The following is a 22161-nucleotide window of genomic DNA, read 5'->3' as shown; positions in this document are numbered from 1 at the left end:
TAAATCATTTTTGTTCAAACATCCAGAAGTAAAGAAGAGAAGGAAAAGACCCTGTTATTGTCTGTGACCAGCAGGAAGTATTGTAGCAATTTGCTTTCTGGTAATGTTCACTTTTGCTTACTTAAGCAGTGGATTTTGCCAGCTTCTCAAGCTCTGAATTAGATGGTACAAACTCTCTCCGTTGAAAGTTACTGCTGCTGTATAAAGCAGCCCACTGAAGATAAATGCATGGTCTGCTTTAAAACATCTAGCAGTACTCCATTATAATGAGGCTGGATTAACAGAACTAGATACATTTTCAATAATAGTACAGAAATTAATGTAGAAAATGTAACAGGGGCTTAAAAAGCAAGCCTGAAATGACCGTGTTTTAACACAGCTAAGTTAAAAAAAAAAAAAAAAATCTATGCGTCACTGTAATGGAAGCTCCAGAAAATGACTAAGTTGTATTCCTACACCTCAGTCACACCAGCAAGCATTGTCAGGAACATTATGAAGGAAATTATCTTACAGTACCATTGAGATGTTAAATTGATGGATTTGATAGGCACCTACAGTCTAGGCAGGATGCAGCTATTAAGGCACATGACAAGGGATTGGGAAATTACAGTACACCACAGTAAAACTAATGTTTCAGTTTGTTGTGGGCAACACAGATCCCAACATATCACACGTGTGAGTCCCAGCTGTCTGTTAAACCCTACTAGCAGATGTGGCACTCATTTCCTCAGGTTCCTCATGGTATCAGTAAGTTCTTTTAGGTCACACAGACTCTTCTGATTAGTTGGTGGTGACAGTGGCCAATGAAGCCTGGTAATCAGAATGAGATACTTTCAAGTGGGATCATGTACATGGGAACCTTTTTTACCATCAACTTTTCTTGGACAGTTAAGGCCACTATAGATGCATAGTTAAGTGAGAATAAGAATAAATAGCTCTTACAGGGACAAGCACTGTCATTCTGACATGCTGAATCACTGGTATCACATGGTCACTGATGGTGACAACAGAGATCTTGCTGGTCTATCAGACTGGTGAAGATAATTTAACACTGATGCTTCTGAATGTCCAGAGCATTTCAAATCAGGGTGGGGGCAGACCATAAAATGGTACAGTCTGGCATAATGGATACAACTAACCTTTCATCTTGCTGCCATGAAAAAGAGCCAATGAAAGATGGATCTAATGCTGCATCTTATGCCTTCAGAAAGATGCAAACAACAGAACCACGCACAGCTCCAGGCACCTATGTATCATGCAACAAATGCTAAGCTTGGCAACTGTGATAACACAATGGTTTAGTCACCTGCTGTGGCTGTAAGCTCATAATTCAGTTCTCCCCTTCAAAGACTTCCCTTTGAATTCTGACCAGAACCAATAGCAACAGAACAAGAATACAAGCATCAAAACTGAAGAGTTTAAAAGTTACGTTGGTTTATGGATTATTGGAGATACTTTAAAAATGAAGGCAAAGATTTAAAATATTTGGGAAACTTGTAGCATATTTAATAGTCATCCTTGGTTAGTACAGGGGTTTTTAGACAGCAATTTATATTCTCTAATCTGCCTAAAACCTCCTGCCACCCTGAGATTGCTGAAAACAGTGCAACACCGTACACCAAGCTTTTCAACTTGGGTCATGCATAAGGTCTGCTCCATAATCATCTTAATGCATCAAGGAACACAAACCTCTTCTTGCTCACTGCTGTGCTACCATAGTACTTTAACATGACAGGTAACGGACACTGTGCATTTTAACTGTGCCTAACTATTTTGCTGATTTATTTGAGAATTGCTGTAAAAGTAGTACTGTATTTCTCCTTTGAAAGTGCATCCAGAAGAAAATGCTAACCCTGGAATCCTACGTCATAGCTCCCCCCAAAATTAAACATAGCAGAGAAAAGACTGCATCCCAGTCTTTGCTAGGTATCACTCTGTGCTTCTAGGCTTCTTTGTTCAGAGGAGTGAGGGGAAAAAAAATAAAATTCACAAATAAGTTGCTATATGCAGTGTTTTAAATTCATACCATGCACTCTCCACCAAGGAAATCAGGGATAATTTCTTTATCAATGTAATCCAGCAGTCCCCCAGGACCCTGGTAGTCATTTCCAGCATAAATAAGGAATTTCTTTCTAGTGTTGTCATCAATGAATGGACTAACCTATAAATAAAGAAAAAAACAAAAACAAAAACCAAACAGAATAGATCAGGTTCCCAAATTTTGAGTAAATTTTGAAGGATCAGTTTCTATGAAGTGTTACCATCCTTGTTATGCAAAATTCACATTATGAAGAAGCTAAATTAATTTACTATATAAGAAAGTTCTTAGGTAGGGTTTTTAAATACATTCCAGGAATCCCACAAAAGATACATATCGAAATGTTAACATTTCCTGCTTATGAAGTCTGATTTCTGAAGTGCGTTTACAAACTACAAGTGTGTAGCAGTGTACTGAGAGAGCTGTGAATGACTTTGAATTACAAACATACCAGTGTCCAAAGAACTGGAAATACTCGAGGCGCTCTCAGGATAAGAAGGCGACCCAAAGTCTCAGGGTAATTAGCTTCAACCACCTCAATGATTCTCAGCAATGCTTTGACGCCAGGTCGCCATAAATGCCGCATGTTCAAGCCTTCTAGATCTACTAGACAGGTCCAAGAGCTAAGTTTCAGAGAGATGAAAAAGGAAAAAAAATAAATCTCAGTGTCATCAAAATTCTCCTGTCTTATGCACATGTCCAGTGTTTTTGAAATGTGTGGACTCCACCGTATGATTTATTTCCTACATTTTAGCTCTGTGTTTTGTACTAACTGTTCACACTGGAGTTTTAAATTCTTAGGATGGAAATGTTGTACAGCATGCCAAGCATGCTTACAGAGTATGTGCAATGATCACTTTGCACATCGTTCACATCTCCCCAGACATTTCAAACTCCAGGCAAAGGCTAACATGAAGCCAATACACAGTATTGTCAAAAGTCAGCCCAGATGTTAAACCATTGCTTTTACCGGGAAATCAACTAAGTGGCTGTGCTGCTATGGCATAATCTAACATTCTGGGTGTTGATTTCCTACTAAGACAGTACAGTAAGAGTGCTATTACAACTCAAAGCTAATTCTGTTATCAGATCTCAGGATGGGCAGCTTTTTCCATAGGAACAGATGTGTTCTTAATACTAAATATCGAGATTCAGCATATGCTCTAGTTATTTTCTAAGCTCCATCTCACCCTGGGCATGGACTCAAGATTTACAGCTGTGCTGCACCAGACAGTATCCACAAAATGATGCACAAGGTTCCTATGAAACAGCAAGCACTTCTTCGTTTCACTTTAAATGTTTAATATGTAGTCCTTCAGGACTGCTTCTACAAATGAAGCTTCAGTAGACAGCACAAGGCCACAGTCATACACATGAAACCTACCTCTTGGATTTTATTTCTCACTGGGAGCTAGCACAGCAAGTTCTTTAGCAAGAAAAGATAAGCAGACATACCATGCATCCCTGAACCTTTACAGATTAAGGGATGGAGTCAGAAATTGAAAAGAGTTCAAGAAACACAGTTTCATTTCAGAGCCAAGTCCTGCATTCATTCCACACCCTTAAATCCACTTTGCAGTTACTGCTCTCCTAAGTGACCCCTAAAATGACTTAAAGATGGGATAGCAAGCCATTTTTGGCTCAACTTTACATGAAGTCATGCAAGCATGTGGAAAACTAAATTGCAGGTTTCACTGGAGCCTCACAACCTTACCTTGATCAATAGTTGAATAACTGCATATAATGAATTGTGGCTGACAGAAGAATGCAAACAAGAATTGAGAGTAATGATCCTTGGTATGGACCATGGATCAAAAAGTGACATGAAAACAATAACTGAAACTACTGGAAAGGTTACACTGTGATATTATCACAGCCTGACCTTACTGGCAGCCTGTACCAACATCTGGCTATAAAATTCCCCAGAATCAGAGATGGGGAGTGGGCTGCATTGCTTTGCAGACTTCCAACAGCGTGCAGAAGCAGAATATTCCATGTAGAACCATTATGGGCATGACTGCTGGAGCAAGTGTTGTGTTTCCCTCAGGCCTGACCATGCCAATTCACTCAAGTGGTAATTGGGGTAGGTCTCAGTTAACTGTAACTGTGCTTATATCTGCATGTGAGACACGGAGCCTACCCTTTGCTTGGTCTATTTAATAAACTGGCCTCAGCAGGGTGATATTGCACGATGTTTTGTCCTGTCCACCCCCTACCCTTCCACCACTGTGACCTGGTAATCCCTGAAGAGATCTAATTGATGTATTTTACCTTATTGGTCTGCCAAATACTTTCGTGTTCTCTTCACACCGCCTCAGTCCTTCTTCATTTATAGAAAGAACCTGTCCAAGAAAATGTGCTGTTTAGAGAAGAGCCTAAAACTCAGTAGGTAGGATAAGGAAAAAAACATTCTTAAACAAAGTCTAATTAAAACTACAAGCTCAAAGTGAAAAAAATATTACGAGAGACTTACAACAACTGATGTTCAGAAAGATTACACAGAATAAAAACCAAAAAAATCAAAAAAAATTGCTGATCCTACTTGAATACTTCAGCAAAGAGCTCTATCTGATAACGTGGCATCAGCTTTTTCCAAAGAATAAACTAGAAATCACTGTATTTAGCCCATCGGTTGATCTTGCTGAGAAATAAATATGCCTTTCCTTAAAACCTTGAACATGTAAACGAGATCCTCTTGAAAAGTGAGACCCAGGAATGATACAGACAAGAAACCTCCCTAAACTTCTGTCCCTTTAAGCTTTGATTTCCTATTTACTCAGAAATTAAAGCCCTTTCAGGCATAGAAAGTAACCTTGAAACAAAACTAGGGCAAACAAATAAAACTTAATATGTGCCTCGAAAAGCTACTGGAAGAGAAAAAGTAGAATTCAACCCCTGCTTCTAGTAGTTACTACGGCCATGACTGTCATTACTTGGAGGAAAAAAATATTATTGAAAACCTGGAATTCTGCCAGCTTTCTGCTTGGAAACTGAGCAGATCCACAATAACAGTCTGAGTGCTGCCTTCAGAGAAGGCAACACTGCAAAAAAGTACTTTTTCTTTAAAAATAAGTTATCTTTATCCTTGGTACATAGGCTTGAAAAATCTGAACATGGCACTTTCTCTTCTGCACAAATGCAGAGACTTAAGTTCAAAGCAGTGCACAAACTGCAGAAGAATCTGTGAAAATGCTAACCAACAACTACAGGAGCTGCCAAGAACTACGCCTTTCCGCCATCAGTTTGCAGTTGGAAAGAATGCAGAAGACCAGCTACCAGGAGCTTTCAGATGTATTCAAACCGAAAACAGACGGCCAGAGAGTACATCAAAATATCCAGTGTGATGAATGTTCTGGCAGAGAAGGAAGTTTCTAAATGAAAATATCACATTGTTAGCAACTTGCTGGCTCCAAAAACACTTACGTATCGAAGCAAGGCCTCTTCCCCAAGAGCTCGCACTAAGCCTTTGGTATCCATCTGTCCCAATCTCAGCACATACAGTGGGCGACCATCTGAATAACAAGAAAAAAAAAATCAACATAACCTTTATTTTTACAATAATAAATAAAATTGAGTGAATTACCTTTATGCTAAAAATCCAAATGGAAACAAATCACAGTCAGTTCAAATTCTGCTGCACAGGTGAAAGAGGGAGTAACTGGAACAGATGGCAATACAATCTTTACCCTGTCCACCTACAGCACAAGATTACCTGTATGTGAACTGCAAAGGTTTAATGGAGACATCTTGATGCAAAAATAGCTACCCTATCTATAAGGAAAGTCCAAAGGACTTCAACAAGTACAGTTATAGATCTCAGTACATACAATTAAAGACACAGGTCTATGTTTACCTTCCAGCACAGCTAAGATAAAGGAACAACTTTAGCCTATTAGCATAACTAAAGAGTTGCAACAAAGGATGAAAGCCTTCTATCACACATGACAACACAACAGGATAGCTTACAGGACCCTTTTTGGGCAAGTAGCTACACTAAGTGCTGAGAGTTAATGAAACAGTGCTAACCCCAGACTTGCTTTCTGCAGTATTTGCTGAAGTCACACCTTTCAGCTATGTCATTGCATATTATGCGGAACTGGCACTCAGCCTACAGCCTCACTCATGCAGTTTAAGTCTGGTGAGAACAGACTCTGCTCCAGATACCAGCTTCAGATGACCCTCTGCGTTCAAAGACTTGCCTTTCCACAGTACTCTTGCCACACACTGGGGTATCCTGATACTGACCCAGGATACAAAGGCATTAAGCTTAACAACTGCACTAGGTGAATCTGGGAACAGCAGCTTGCATTTCTGGTTCTTCATAATAGAAGCTAGTTGTCTGAAATAGTTTCCATCCTCCTCCCAAAGCTGTGATGTATTTGTTAAGCATTTGCTCCACCTGTTATAGCACACAAGCTAAATAAAACTTCTTATAAAACTTAAAACATCTTATAAATAAAACATCTTATAAAACTTAATATGCTAAAACACAAAAAAAATAAATGTTTTCTGCAGTTCTGATGTTTGTTTAGCTTCACCTCCCTCCAAGAACTGCAAAGAGAGATAGCAAATTATCCTCAAGTCCTTTGGGAGACAAGGAGAGAAACTATCGGGATGCACTATTTAAAAATTAAAAAAGATTTGCAGAGTCAAACAAGGTTATTTATTTCACAAGGACACTACCCTCATGCAAGTTCACGGAGTCTTTTGTATTTTATCAGATGGTCTAAAAGACAATATTATTTTAACATCAGCTCACTCTTATCTTGGAATGTATTGTTTAGTGTCTGAAACACTGAACAAGAAGTGCTATTAAACTTCATTGCGGGTCTCCCTCCCTCAGAGATGCACACGCACGCAAAACCAAATAGTTCATTAACCCTCCTCCACTCAAATGACATATAAAGGAAAGTTTCAATTGACAGTGCTGCATTTTCACTGTATATTTTATATTTCATTTGAGCTTTGTGATTTAAAATAAGCATTTGACTGAAGCACTCTTGACAAACTAAAAACCACTCAAATATAAAGAAAACCATGCTAGCTGCAAACCAAAATAACAACTTTTATTCTTTTGCATTAACAGCTCATTTGAGACAGCATGCTTTATACCACTGCTGCCTTTGCTTTTAGTGCTAAAATCTATACAGAACTCAGCCAGCTTCAGTTTGGCAGATTTTGCTTATGTGGGAGGAAAGAAGCTTATGAAAGGAGCAATACTGGAATAGAGGGTTTAAAAAAAGAACCTACCCACTGCAAAAATTTAAATTATAGAGAATTGTTCGGTTTTGAAATTCTGTTTCCACTAGTGACAACTGCTATACTTGAGGGCATGGCACAGAAGAGACCTAAGGAACTGTGAGGGAAGAGAGGGGCACATGAAGCTCACAATAAGACTGAAGAACTTCACAGAAAAACATTAAATTATTTTCTGTTGCATTCTACAGCCTTCTACTCACTGGCAGGAACCTGTTATGTGCTACTGACAGAAGTTGTCTTTGGAAAGTAAGGGCAAGGAATGGACAGAAAGGGAGAAAGTATTCACAATCCTTTTCCCTACAGTCTTTACAATCATATTGTTATTTTCCACTTTCTCAGTCAAACCCAGCAACAGGAAGAGCCATTCAAGCTCGTCAGCATTACAGCAATTAAACTTATGCTTTGCCCTCCCTGTCTCCTGGCCACTAGCGCAGCCAGTTTCCTGTCCTCTCCTTGTAACAGGAAGAGCTTGCAGAAACAATGGTGCCTGGTGGGGAAAGGACTAAATCAGAACACAGATAGCTCACAGTAAGAGACCATTTCCGTATCTAAAGAGCCCAGCTAGCCTCAAGCAATGAATTCCAAAATGGTTCATTTCTGTGCATGTATTAGCAACAAGACCAGTGCACGATAAAGCAAGCTGAGGGACGGGGACGTATCAGGCACATATCCACAGTTTAAAGATCTAGCCGTGCCTCACCATACGAAATGAATTTAACTAAAACTTCTTCCCTTCTTAAATAAACCTGCTCTATTTGGTCTTTCAGCACTTCTTTTCATTAAGCTGATTGTAATGACAAATAAGTATTCACTTATGACATCCGCAGACTTATCCAACTTATTTACACTTATTTACAAACATCTTTTAATCAGTAGAAGGGAAGAGTCAGTATTTGCATAACACCCTTCTAAGCATCTCAGAGCAGTATAGAAGTGCGACTTTTTAAAGCTACTGGCACAGCAGAGCTCGTCACAGAGTTAAATATGGTGCTATTTGTCAGACAGATTAGGACCTAAAAGTATGCTGCCACCAACTAAAGAGCTGGCAACATCAATTTTAATGTGTTTAGCACATAATAACTGAGAAGTTCTACCCAGCTTTCTAGCCAGCTCCAGCTAACAGAGGAACAACCATCACCTTTAATTCAAAACATGAAAAGGCTGTTCAATATCCACAGGATAGAGCATACCTTTGTCATGGTGATGCCAGCCTCCTGCATAGTAATCCTGGAGTACTTGAGGAGGATTCCAAGTGTCTAAAATATAGTCTACCTGGTGCTGCTTGCGCCATGTCAAAGACTGGCAAAGGATCTCTCTTGCTTTATCAATGTTGAAGTCCCGGGCACGCAGGAATCTTAAGATGTGCTCATCCTTTGGGATCTATTAAAAACAAAAATGAAACAAAAACAAACAAACAACACAACTTTGTATTCAAGGTTTGAAACAAGGTGAAAAGAATGAACAATAGAAGCTGACAAAGGTGCAGCCTAGTGCCAACAAAGAGGATGGTATACAACACTGGAAGTTACTCAAGAAAGTCAGTCTTTTTTGCAATAAAAACATAAACCCTGTCACATATTGCAACTACCTTCATTTGAGGGATATAAAGATTCCAGGAACTCTAACAATGAGTTACACTTGTGTGACCATACTAATTCAGTCCAATTTAAACGAATTTAGCGATGAAACACAGACTGTGTTTCATTGCTATGTAACAGAAAGGCCTGGAAACTGAGACACATGCTCAAATCACAAGCCACTGGAAAACCCTTAGACTTGCTCTTCGTGTTTTAACAGGCCACGTTGCTTCCTTTGCACATATAGATATAAGAATATGTTTGGCCAAAACAAACAGAAGTAAAAATAAGGTTGTTCTAGAATGAGGAAGACCCGTAAAACTGATGGGATTCCCCTGTGCTGGATTACTGACAGTCTAGGAGGCAGTCACGCTAATCATTTAAGCACCTCAGCACGCAAAGTTAGATGGACAATAGCAATAAAATTCAATTACCACTGTAAAAACTTAATTTAGGTACTTTGAGTTTGGAGGGCCACTTACCGCAACTAGTTAGCCACGTGAGGTTTGGCATGATGTTTTATGAGGTCCACCTTGCATCTCATGAACTGAGAGAGACACAAGAGACCAACAGTAGCTTACCTTGCCCTTGTGTGTCTCCTGAAGCCACTGTCTCAGCCGAATGAGGCAGCTTTCCTGCATTGGGGTCAAGTCACCCAGATACCGCTTGATGTAGTCTGCATCTAGCTTGTCTAAAAGGAGATGTACATGTGATTAGAGTGGTCCTGAAGTGTCCCCGTTATTGGCATAGTTACACCCATCCCTGAGTTTCTGGGCAAGAAATAGGCTACTGATTTGCAGCCTAATGAACAGCAAAGAGAAAAGTTTCTCCACTCCTCTGAACTTCACTCACTAAAAAGACCAGCTGATAACAGCTATTCAAGCTCTCGCACAGGTCAGTGCTTTGCAAGCAATAACTTTATATGTTACCAAACAAGTAGCTGACGTATAAGTTTTCAGCTGCCCAAGAGCAGCAGCACTGCGCTGAGAGCCTCTACAGTACAAAGAACCCACTAAGCAAGGCAAACAACCATACCATCAGGTGTTCCTGCTGTAGGCTCGGAGGGGCTGCTTGAGGTGTTGAGGATCTCCTTATTGTTCAAGCCCTCCTTTGTGGCAGAGTCTGGTATATTAATAGCAGGTGAAACTGGCCGTCTTGTGTGGGTTGTGCTGCTCTCCAATTTACATGCAACGGGGGGAGTCCAACGAGGAACAAAAGTTATTCCTTCTTCCTCCAGCTGCTTCAGGTAGTACTCAATTATTTCTTTTCCCTTCAAAAAGAAGGCTTTATTTCAGCTACTAAAAATACTCATTTAGACACTGAAATGATTAGACTGGAAACACATTTAGCAGCCAGGCATCTCTAAAGATTCCACTTCCAAATACAGACTTACACACGCGTACTGCCCTAGGCTAAAGAGTAAACAGCCCAGCTTTTTGACCACAGCAGCCTGTTACTTAGCAGCAGCTACATTATCTTTTGGTAACTTAGAGCCAGGCACTTCCTTTCCAACTGCAAGCTCACCTTTTTAATATTGCTGGTGTACTGCTTCATGGCAATCTTTTCCACTGTGCTTTCAAAACCAAAAAAAGATTTTATATCCAGACTTGCTGACTGTTCAAAACAGGTCCAGTCTTCATTGTCTGGATGAACCTATTGGTTAAAAGGAGATCATACAACCTTGTTATCTATTTGGCATTCTTTTTCCTCAAAATATTTGAAATGACTGTCTCTTCTTTTTCAGGTTCATATAATCAAACACACGCAAGAAGAATTTGCAGTCTTTTGCTTCATTTGCAAAACACAGATCGGAAAAGCCAACACTAAAGAACACAAAGTTGAGAAGCCCTCCTGTAGTCCCACGGCTAGCACAGCACATTGTCTTAACAAGCAAGGGGAACGTTGGAAAACACTAGTGCACAAGGGACTCACACATTTACACAATTAACAGTATCTCACTGTAGATACGGGCTGCGACTGTAGTGTATCAGTGGAACAGAGTAAATATTCTGCAGTGAACTTTCTGCTTCTGCAGGTTGGACTGATAGACGAAGGCCAGCTAGCTTCAAGACTGCAGAGAGTACAGTGTACACATTCCCCAACACTGCAGTCTAGACATGTTTGCAACAGACATACCGCAACAGGTCGTTCCCTCTTTAACTTAAGTACCTCAGTATTTTGTAGACAGGAAAATGTTTTACTTTGCTCTGCTGTGACAATGCTACAGAAGGACTGTAAACTTCTCATTTGTTTCACAGCTGAATAAACTATCAGGGAGGCCTTTGCTACTTTCTTGCCTTTTTAAGTTTAGAGCACTCCCAACTTTCTTCATAACTTACATAGCAATCCAGTCTGGGCTCAGAACTCACTGTTATAAAGAAACATCATGGCATGCTGCAATTCTGAGTATGCAGCTGTCCTGGCGCCTTAAGGTTCCCCTCCACCTCACAACATGCTAGAACTGCCTAGAACGGTATTAATACTTCATAACAAGACAACTACAGGAAACACAAAGCAAACAAACAACTCCTCTCTTTTGTTTCTTCTGCACTGGGGAACCAGAGGTACAAGAATAGCTTGTACCAACTAAATAAACACAAACCATAATAATAACGTTTAAGAATCTTTCTGTCCTTCCATTATTTTGATCAAAGTAATTTATTTTAATTTAACAAAAGGATTTAAAAAAAAATAATTTATCCTTTAAAAAGTTTCTGGTTTTATATTTACCTACCACTACTAGTTTATTGATCAAGTAGAGCTAGGCCATGGAGAAGCATCGCGTTTTGTACATATTTACCACATGCACTTTTTTGTGCCACATTTCCCCTATTTAAATGCATCTTTCACCAAAAAATTAGAGTTGGAAGAGTATTTTTAAACGTGCCTTGGAAATAATTGCAGAAATAATAATAAAAAAAATAGGCTATTAGCATCAAGTGGGGTTTGAATTCTAGTGACCTTTCAGCCATGGATCTGTAGACAACAGAAATCAATTTATTAGCTGTGCTAAAAAAGAATGCTACAGTGCTACTAAGTGGGTTCCATTTGCTAGCTTGCACCTGACCTTTAAAATCCATCCAGTTTTACTTCCACAAACATGTGCTGCATCAGCCTATGGGTACGGGCTAAGACGCTATGCAAAGCCACGACCAGAACGTAGCAGTAAGCACACCACCAAACTCCTTTGTATCAGAAAACATCTGCACTGAAGGCCAAAAACAGCCACGATGGAAAGAGCTAGGTTAAAACACTGCTGACAACGAACATTTGAGTTGAGCAGAAGGCAAATAAGCTATGCTGAACTTTGCTTTAACAGTTCTGTCAGGGTATCATCAGCCTCGACAAGCCCCACACTGCTATTACAGACCACAGATTTGCTTAAACAGAGCTGTCAAGCACCGCAAATTATGTTGTGTTCTGCTATCTGAGAAGATGCTCAAGCAAGAGGGTGCCAAACTTGTTTCAGTTCTTCAAGCAAGCGTGTTACATTTAACACTAACAACAATTATCACTCATGGCGCTGTGTTGGTTATTTTTTCTTGCAAGGCAAAAGCCAAGAACAACCCAACTTCTGTTTTGAGTTTTGAAATCTAAACACTGACTTAATTCCATCTGTGGCACCATCAAGAGCCTGTTACTCACTGTGTAACAGCAGTGCTCGTTAATAATGACTCTATTAGAGAAGGTTTCATTGTAGGCTTCTATATGCAAAGTCCTTTCTCGTCTGTTCAGTGAGTTCTTCTGGACAAAGTAGACGTAATCCACTCCTGCAATCTGAGGAGGATAACATAGATTCTGTTAAGATATAACATTCATGTGAAATAACATCCAAAAATGCAAAACAGGCACTTCAAATCTAATCACCTTTTTCAACAGTCGTGGTGCATCTATATCCAGCTTGCAGCGCCGTTCAATCACGTGGATGGCTTCATCCTCGCTCTTGTATTCGTTCACTGTGTCACTGGCTACAAACATAGGAATCAGAGGACATGTAGGAAACCTTCTTTCATAAGCCTACAAAGATGGAAAGAGAAGAAAACAAGCTATTATCACAATTAAGTCTTGAGGGTCTGTGTAGCATTCCTTCAATAACATCACCAGCATAAGAAGGCAGCTTCAAATTTTTACACCTTTAGTAGAAGGGATCCTTCCTGAAGTCTACATTATAGCTGAAAAATCACAGTTCACAATCACATGGTTCCAAACCAACCATTTCTTAAGAAGTTTTTAACACAGCTCCACTCCAGTAAAGTAATTTCTAAAACAACGCATGAAACACCTCATTCCGCCCCCCACCCCTTTCCCCCAAAAGGAAATTGTTCATTATGCACAATGACAATCTCCTGTCAGGAGTAACAGGAAAATAAGACCCTCTAGTTCTAAAATACCACAAGACAAAACAATTATATGTTGGATTAAAAAAAACCCACAAGCTAATTATCGGTGTTTCACCAAGCTGTCTAGAGGGTTTTCCATACAGCTCCCAGAGGCCTAATAAAAACATTTCAAAGCCTATTTCTTAAGCTAATGGAGCTCTCAAGCTCCCTACGCAGAGTGTTCATAATGCTTTCACTGCACAGTTTATCAGCTTACAATTTTGTTCAACAACATACAGTAAGTCTTTCCAATAAAATGAGGCCATTTCATACTTTGGAAAGTTTGAACTTTTTGTCACACTGCAAGACAGCAATAGCTGTGGCTCTAGTTAAAGAACGGAGTCATGTAAATGAGTTGATCTCCGAAGTACCTGATGCCAACTGGGAAGATGGGGTTAAATCAGACACATTCAGACAGGAATAGCTAAAAATTGGGAAGTGGTAACATAGATAAAAGGAAAATGGGAGTTACCCCATTAGTAATGTTGATGAAGTTTAATTTTAGAACTGACCGTGGCTGGAGAATAAAATGTTTTTGTTTTTTCTCCTTTTCTTTCATAGTTGGTGGTATACCTCCACTTCCCTTGGGATTTTTTTTGTTTTACCCCTCATGGGGACTAGTGATGTAACTAATTCTTTTAGCCTTCCTTCCAAACTGTGAATTCTTTCCTTCTAGCTAGGAGTATCAAAATCCTGTAAGACAAGTAGGATTTGCAAGGTGTCCCAACGCAGAAGAAAACTCCAGTGACAAAGTAAATCTGAGAGAAGAACATGAAACAAAATCCTTCAGAAAGAGCTAAAATATCCACTCTGTCCTTTTAAATAGTTTTAACTGCTCTTAATATAGTTGGGTTGCAGCACAGGAACAGCATCAAGAGGGAGAGGGTGTGGAAGAAAATAAGCAGCAGCTGCAAGAAGTATGCAACGATAGCACTGGAAGAGAAAAGGTCTCTTAATTTTCCCTTTATAAGAATAAAAATACTTCGTTTGCTACCAGGGTTCAAATGTAGCAGTGTTGCTATTGTGACAGTGGTGCCAGGCACTAAAACAATGCCAGCTTTTTTCCCCTTCATGAATATTTTTCGACCATTTTTGCAGCATGATTGCCCTGAGTTCATGAAGCTCCTCTGTACTATGCTACAAGTACAAGCAGTGAGCACACATGAGCCTTTTTGCAAACTTCTCATTTGTGCACAGCTGGTATTGTTTAAATTAAGAATAGAAATAATTTCTGGGTTCAGAGACGAGCACAATAGAAGTGACAGAGTGGTAGTGTTCTAACACAATAGCAAGCAGTAGGGAAAAAACTTTTACAGCTCCAGGAGAAAGGGAGGATGGATCCTATTAATACTGTATGAATTTTCTTATTTATTTTATGAGGGTTTTCTTGTTCTGGACAAAGGCTATGCATTTTACAGTTGTTCAGGAATACCTCAGCCCTCTCGATGAATTATTTGGAACACAGGCTTGTTAATCACTATTGCAACTACATTAACTGCCCTTAAATGCTGCCCTAAAGCCAAGGGCAGTGGGAAAAAAAAAAAGATTGCCAGCAGAAGCAGAATTGAGAAGTACTTCTGGTTTTCAGACTTCTTTAAAATAAAATTCTGCTTTTATTCAGGGAACTTATGTTACAACAATTATCTACGTCCTTTTCAGCTTGCAGAATATCTGAAATATTACTCCTTACTTTTGAAGGTGTTTTTGTTGTTCATTTGTTTTGCTTTTTACACTTTTGTATCAGAATATCTCCCCATCTGAGGAACCTCTAGAAAAAGCCTTTGCAAGCACCATCCATAGCACATGTTGATGCATTTCTCATCTCAGTCCTCAAAAAGCTTCACAATTGCCCTGTGAACACTTTCAACAGTACCTGCTAGAAGTGTTTACTGAACTGCAAGCAAAAAAAAAAAAGCCTAATAAGAATTTGTTCTGAATGGGATGACTGAATTGAATGTGTTCAAGCTGGAAGAGAACAAAATAATTATCTGCCAAAAGTTGGCACACTCGCTGCTTACAGCAAAGTACTCAAAGGTTTCAAAGAGATTAACAGCAACACAGGATTCTTTCTTTCCTAAAGAATGTGCACACACACTATTGAAAACTGTTCACAGTAAATTTTATTGGGCTCTTAAATTAGGCTGGTTTTATTCAAGTTATGTACCACTGCCATATGTTCTTGTAATGCATCATTTCTCAGCACAGCATTGTTTGAAGAAAAATCGATTATAGTAAACTGTAGCCACATCAAAATTGTCAATCTGGTTTAAGCATAGCTGTCTCCTCCACATGTGGCAAACAGTTCTCCTTCACACTGCAGAGCAGGCAGGAAAAAGCTGCTAAAGACTACAAGATACTGAGAGAGAGGTCTTGCTTCGCCACGGACCAACAGAGCACAGGAGGACAATCAATAGACCACACGGGTCAAAGCAGAGTATGTATGGCCAAAACTGGAGCTATTAAAAGAGCCTGAGAACATTCAAAAAAATAAAATCCTGCTTTTTTTCTAGAAATTGATCGTTGAATTGATTGTTCAGCATCGAGGTGTTTTGAACAAATTTTCAAGTCCAGCTTTGCTAACACAAAACAACTAAACTGCATTATCCAATATTCCTTCAGCAGTCTGATAAAGCAGAGTGTAAGATGACACCTATTTTTCTGTATAATAGGTCTCTTCACAAATAAAAATGTTAGATACTACACATCTCCTTTTAGGTTTGTATCTATTACAGTACAATTGCAATCACAAAAGCCAATTAGTTCCTCAAAAGCAGAGCAGCTGCAGTAGTACTGCTGGATGAGGTTTGAATGCAAGACAACGATGCTGTTGACCTGGGACTAAATGTGTCTAGGAAGGATGTTGCAAGGACGGTACTTAAAATGTTATTTTATTCTGCCACATTTAAAAAAAAAGTAGGGTAAGTGGAGATTCTGACACGTAACAAAATAAGAGCTGGTGTGCACATTCTCAAGATGGTGCTGGACATGACCTGGGAAGTCGGTGCCTCTTTCACTAGGATAGATGTGGATGCACAGACCTTTAAAAAGATTTTAGCCTACAATTCTGTTGTTCCCTAATAACATACATTTAAGATTTCCCACCAGCCTTGACCATTTATGTACTCTGATTTACTAAAAGCTGGCATTGTGTATCAAGAAAAACACAGTATGGTGAAGCAGCTTGAATTTCAAATTTAATGCGCTCATTATATAAACCCGTAACTTCCTTAATGCATGTGAACAGCGAGGACATTGACAAGCATAATTTCAACCAAAATAGCACTGTATTAAAGCCTCTTCTCCAACTGCTTCCCTTAGCAACTCATGTTCGGGGTAGAGTCAAAATAACAGGATTTATTTTACTTTTATCTTTGCTAGTATTTCAGCTGTGTTTAAAGACATGAAAGCAATTCAGAAGTAGGACTATTTTAATCCCACTGCAGTCATTTCTCATGTCCAAGGGAATTATGCTTGCTGCTGCCGTCCTTAGATTGCAATCAGAGCAATCCCAGGAATCCTTTCAAAATACCAGTTTAAGGACTGCATTTAGGTAGGATCCCAACCCAATTTTCAGCAAGACCAAAGATGTTCTGCCTTTTGCCTCTCAAACCATACCTACGACTAACAAAATTATGTTGACAATTTGAGAATGGCATGTGCCCAGATCTCTGGAAGGTCAGCCATTTATCTAAATAAGTCACCCATATAATAAGTTCTGGCCAGATTAATATATTCAGTAGGGAATATATATTTCCTATACAAGGGCCCCAGTCTCTTGCCTTAAAGGAGAGGGACCACTCAGTTTTTCCATTAGAAGTAACTTCTACATACAGAAGAAAACAGCCTGACAAAGCTTGCAAGTGATCTTGTACTGTCCTGTTATTCTTCTAGTAGCTGAATCCTCCAAATAAAGATGAAAATCTGCTAAAATGCAAGTAGGAATCTTAGTCATCATTCAGAAGATTAAGCACATTGAATATTTTAATAGCTAAATTACATGAAACAAGCTGCTAGGATGCTGCATTTTTTAGTTTTCTGTTCAAAACTGCTATAAAAAGTAACCTTTTAAGAGCAGCACAACATTCTCCAAGGGCATCCCAAGAGAGACTCATTGTGACAACCGAATGCAGTCCTTTGCTTTTCAGTTGTGCCACACACAAACTAATTTACGCCTGCAATACCGGACCATGCTTGGGTGCTAGTTTGCAGATGCATGCCGATGTTCACCATGTTTTTCTACCCGCTGCAAGTGTTGAATTCCTGAATTATTCATAAATACACAAGAAGCAAAAAGGGTCACTCAACCACTAGCTTGACAGACCGCATTCCAGCAGCCTGAGTGTTGCTGTATATCGCTATATCCCCTTCCTTCCCCCCGCATTAGAGCACAGCAGATCAATAGGAAAAACATTGACTCCTGGGAGGCCAACCAAAAGGCTTCAAATTCTTGGCAGCTGCATTTGGAAAGAAACAACTCTGGATTAACTCTCACAAATCAGCAACTACCTTCTCAGCTCTCGTATATTGCTGTTCACCTCTTCAAAATAAAGATCAAAGTTTAAAAATCATTACACCTCTACGAAGGAGCTCGTATCTCAGTGCTAGTGCATCTCATGCACGCTAGTTGCTGTGTTAGTTATCAACTGAAGGTGGGTGGGAGAAAGCAGATGGCTAGATAGGATATACCTCAAAAAGCTCCAGAAATAATCTCTGGAGAAAGTAGTATTCCCAGTCACGGGAAGAGAAAGTGAACTGGACTGCAATTTGGGAAACAAATTCTTTAATGTAGGAGTAGTCAGCTCTTTAGAAAGGAACACTTTGGTGAAGCAAATTCTGGAAGGACAAACAGACCTCAAAATTCCCTGCTACGAGCCAAGACCCTGCTATCAGGCAACGAGCACAGCTAAACTTCACTTTTCTGCAGTCAGCTCTCCCCATCAGCATGGCTTTTCACACCAGCTGCCTGTTCAGAAATAGGCTTAAGTGTTTCTTTCCCCTCTTCACTCCATTTTCAGTTCATTAATTGCTCTCATTTCCAAAGAGAAGTTATTTTCTTATTTCTGCAGAACAAAGGCTGCTTGGCAGTGACTCAGTTCTAAGAATTCTCTTTATCTGGAAAAGACCAAGGCAGCTTTAGTTACACGAGACTACAAACGAGGCTTATATGGGACTACAGACAATGAGCATGAAAGAAGCAGATTCAGACCAATGAATGAATTACTGGGCATCATCTGACACAGAAGTGATCTATATACAAGTTTCTAGCCCTTGACACGGGTGAGGTGGTTTGACCAACCTTATTTTTCACTTGTTTGCAAATCTTGGCCCAGCCTTTGCCATCAACAGATGAATCAGGATTTCCAACTCAGGTTGGAAATGAGGAGACATTTCTTCTCAGAAAGAGAAGTCAGGCGTTGGTACAGGTTGCCCAGGGAGGTGGAGGCACCGTCCCTGGGAGTGTTCAAGGAAAGGTTGGACCTGGTGCTTGGGGACATGGTTTGGTGGGTGACATTGGTGGTAGGGGAATGGTTGGACCAGATGATCTTGGAGGGCTTTTCTGACCTTAATGATTCTATGACTGATCAGATTTTTAATACTGGGAATATGACCCACAGCACAACTGGTATTTGTAAGAGCAGGTACTAGATGCAACAGACCTTTCCCTGCTACTTTTCTTAACAGTGTAGAGAAGAAACACTGACTTACTTTATAAGTAGGGGAAAAAAAAGCATAGGCCTTCTATTGCAATTTCTGCTAAGGAAAGTTTTTAGAAGGTTCAAATTAGGATCGTAATGCAATATGCTCTTCAAGAGCTTCTACGGGGAAGATTCACCAGTGGTTAAGCTGCCAGCTATCACAACAGTACTAGGAAACAACATGCTTGCATAACCACTTATCACTGAACTAGATTTAAGCAATGAAGAAGTACATCAGGAAATACTTCGCATGGGAACCCTTTGTTTGAATTCAGATAATCCTTCACCTGAATGAGAGATACTTTAAAGATTTTTAAAATCCAGAACATTGAAGTAGGCAGCAAGCATCCATTAAAAAAGGTCTTGTGTTCCATTTTGTTTTGTTAAAAAGAAACCTAAGATTCAACATTTGTGTATACCTTCATTTTAATGTATGAATTTTGGAAGGAAAAAAATCTTCCACTCTGGAGAAAAGAATTTCACTGAAGAGACAAAACTCCAGCCTTTACAAACTGAGCTATACTTGAGGAGGGTGTGAATAGCAGAGAAGAACTGGCAGAACATTCAATCCGACAGCTGTCGTGGTTCCGCTCGAGTGGGCAGCCGAGCTCCACCACAGCCGCTCTCTCACTCCCCCTCCTCAAAGAGGAATGGGGAGAAAATATGTGAAAAGGGCTCAAGGATTGAGATAAGGACGAGAAAATCACGCAATAATTATTGTAACGGGCAAAACAGACTCGGCATAAGGAGATAGTAAGATTTATTGCCTACAACTAACAAGCGAGAGAAGTGAGAAAACAAAGGAAAAAAAAAACCAAAAGCACCTTCCCCCCCATCCACCCTCTTCCACCTCCTCCCCCCGAGCGGCGCAGGGGAACGGGGAATGGGGGTTATGGTCAGTCTACAGCACTTCTTCTCTGCCGCTCCTTCTCGGTCACTCTCGTCCCCTGTGCTGTGGGGTCCCACCCACGGGATGCAGTCCTTGATGAACTGATCCGGCGTGGGCTTCCCACAGGCAGCAGCTCTTCCAGAACTGCTCCAGATATGGGTCCGTACCACGGGGTCCATCCCTCAGGAGAAAACTGCTCCAACCTGGCTCCCCTACGGGCAGCAGCTCCTGCCAGATCACCTGCTCCTGCGTGGGCTCCTCTCCACGGGCTACAGGTCCGGCCCGGAATCTGCTCCGGCAGGGGTCTTCCACAGGCGGCAGCCTCCATCAGTGCAGGGCCACCTGCTCCACCGTGGTCTCCTCCACGGGCTGCAGCGTGGAACCCTGCTCCACCGTGGTACTCCATGGGCTGCAGGGGGACATCCTGCTTCACCATGGTCCTCACCACAGGCCGCAGGGGACTTCTGCTCCGGCGCCTGGAGCACCTCTCCCCCTCCTTCTACACTGACCTTGGTGCAAGGCTGTTCTCTCACTCCCTTGACTCTCCCGGCTGCTGTGTGGCGCAGCGTTTTTTCCCTGTCTTAAATATGCTCTCACAGAGGCGCAAAACAACATCGCTTATTGGCTCGGATCTGGAAAACAATGGGGCCCTTCCCAAACATGGGGCAGCTTCTAGATCTTTCTCACAGAAACCACCCCTATGGCTCCATGCTACCAAAACCTTGCCACGTAAACCCACTACATTCCACCCCTCGCCTCTGTTAAAAGCATATTTAAGACTACTCACAACATACTCTCACTTTACAATTATCACAACAACCTTCACAAACTTCACTTAAATCAAAACGAAAAAGAATTCACCACACCAAAATAAACATAACATCATCACAGCACCGACAAGGTGGACATTTTACACACACACCACCCCTCGTCCCTTCACCACACTAACATATCACAGTTACTGCTTTCTTAAATTCTTCACAACTTGTACATTCCTAACAATCATCCTGCACATATTTTTGCCCGTTACTTCTACTAACTATCATCCTTATCTCAAATTCCTTGAGCCCCACGTTGGGCGCCAAAAAAGACTGTCGTGGTTCCGCTCGAGTGGGCAGCCGAGCTCCACCACAGCCGCTCTCTCACTCCCCCTCCTCAAAGAGGAATGGGGAGAAAATATGTGAAAAGGGCTCAAGGATTGAGATAAGGACGAGAAAATCACGCAATAATTATTGTAACGGGCAAAACAGACTCGGCATAAGGAGATAGTAAGATTTATTGCCTACAACTAACAAGCGAGAGAAGTGAGAAAACAAAGGAAAAAAAAAACCAAAAGCACCTTCCCCCCCATCCACCCTCTTCCACCTCCTCCCCCCGAGCGGCGCAGGGGAACGGGGAATGGGGGTTATGGTCAGTCTACAGCACTTCTTCTCTGCCGCTCCTTCTCGGTCACTCTCGTCCCCTGTGCTGTGGGGTCCCACCCACGGGATGCAGTCCTTGATGAACTGATCCGGCGTGGGCTTCCCACAGGCAGCAGCTCTTCCAGAACTGCTCCAGATATGGGTCCGTACCACGGGGTCCATCCCTCAGGAGAAAACTGCTCCAACCTGGCTCCCCTACGGGCAGCAGCTCCTGCCAGATCACCTGCTCCTGCGTGGGCTCCTCTCCACGGGCTACAGGTCCGGCCCGGAATCTGCTCCGGCAGGGGTCTTCCACAGGCGGCAGCCTCCATCAGTGCAGGGCCACCTGCTCCACCGTGGTCTCCTCCACGGGCTGCAGCGTGGAACCCTGCTCCACCGTGGTACTCCATGGGCTGCAGGGGGACATCCTGCTTCACCATGGTCCTCACCACAGGCCGCAGGGGACTTCTGCTCCGGCGCCTGGAGCACCTCTCCCCCTCCTTCTACACTGACCTTGGTGCAAGGCTGTTCTCTCACTCCCTTGACTCTCCCGGCTGCTGTGTGGCGCAGCGTTTTTTCCCTGTCTTAAATATGCTCTCACAGAGGCGCAAAACAACATCGCTTATTGGCTCGGATCTGGAAAACAATGGGGCCCTTCCCAAACATGGGGCAGCTTCTAGATCTTTCTCACAGAAACCACCCCTATGGCTCCATGCTACCAAAACCTTGCCACGTAAACCCACTACAACAGCCTCACAGATGGCTGAGGGGACAGCTGTATCACACGGCAGGATGTATGCTGGTGAAGCTCTTCAAGTGAGAACTGGCTGATATTCACCTGGCTACTCACCAAAAGCAAGTAGCTGAGTAGCCCCTTACCCTGAACTCCAGGAAGAAGTAACTGCACTACAACTCCTCCTACC

At 41.4% G+C, this 22161-nt stretch overlaps 1 protein-coding gene across 2 annotated transcripts in view; it reads right to left on the bottom strand.

The window, feature by feature from the left end:
• Positions 1-22161, bottom strand: part of SEC14L1 (SEC14 like lipid binding 1) — a 46494-nt gene that overhangs the window by 6204 nt on the left and 18129 nt on the right. For both annotated transcript variants that reach the window (XM_084492527.1, XM_084492528.1), the window contains exons 3-12: positions 12742-12891; positions 12520-12651; positions 10399-10527; positions 9910-10144; positions 9456-9565; positions 8488-8677; positions 5462-5550; positions 4310-4380; positions 2490-2661; positions 2027-2161 (exon numbers count right to left, since the gene is read on the bottom strand). In XM_084492527.1, coding sequence (XP_084348653.1) covers positions 2027-2161; positions 2490-2661; positions 4310-4380; positions 5462-5550; positions 8488-8677; positions 9456-9565; positions 9910-10144; positions 10399-10527; positions 12520-12651; positions 12742-12891 — 1413 coding nt within the window. The remainder of the gene's footprint in view (positions 1-2026; positions 2162-2489; positions 2662-4309; positions 4381-5461; positions 5551-8487; positions 8678-9455; positions 9566-9909; positions 10145-10398; positions 10528-12519; positions 12652-12741; positions 12892-22161) is intronic.

This window comes from Aythya ferina (assembly GCF_964211825.1).
Source record: "Aythya ferina genome assembly, chromosome: 18".
In the NCBI taxonomy this organism is placed as follows: domain Eukaryota; kingdom Metazoa; phylum Chordata; class Aves; order Anseriformes; family Anatidae; genus Aythya; species Aythya ferina.
Note: the sequence above shows the minus strand (reverse complement) of the source record. Positions and strands in the feature narration are given on the sequence as shown.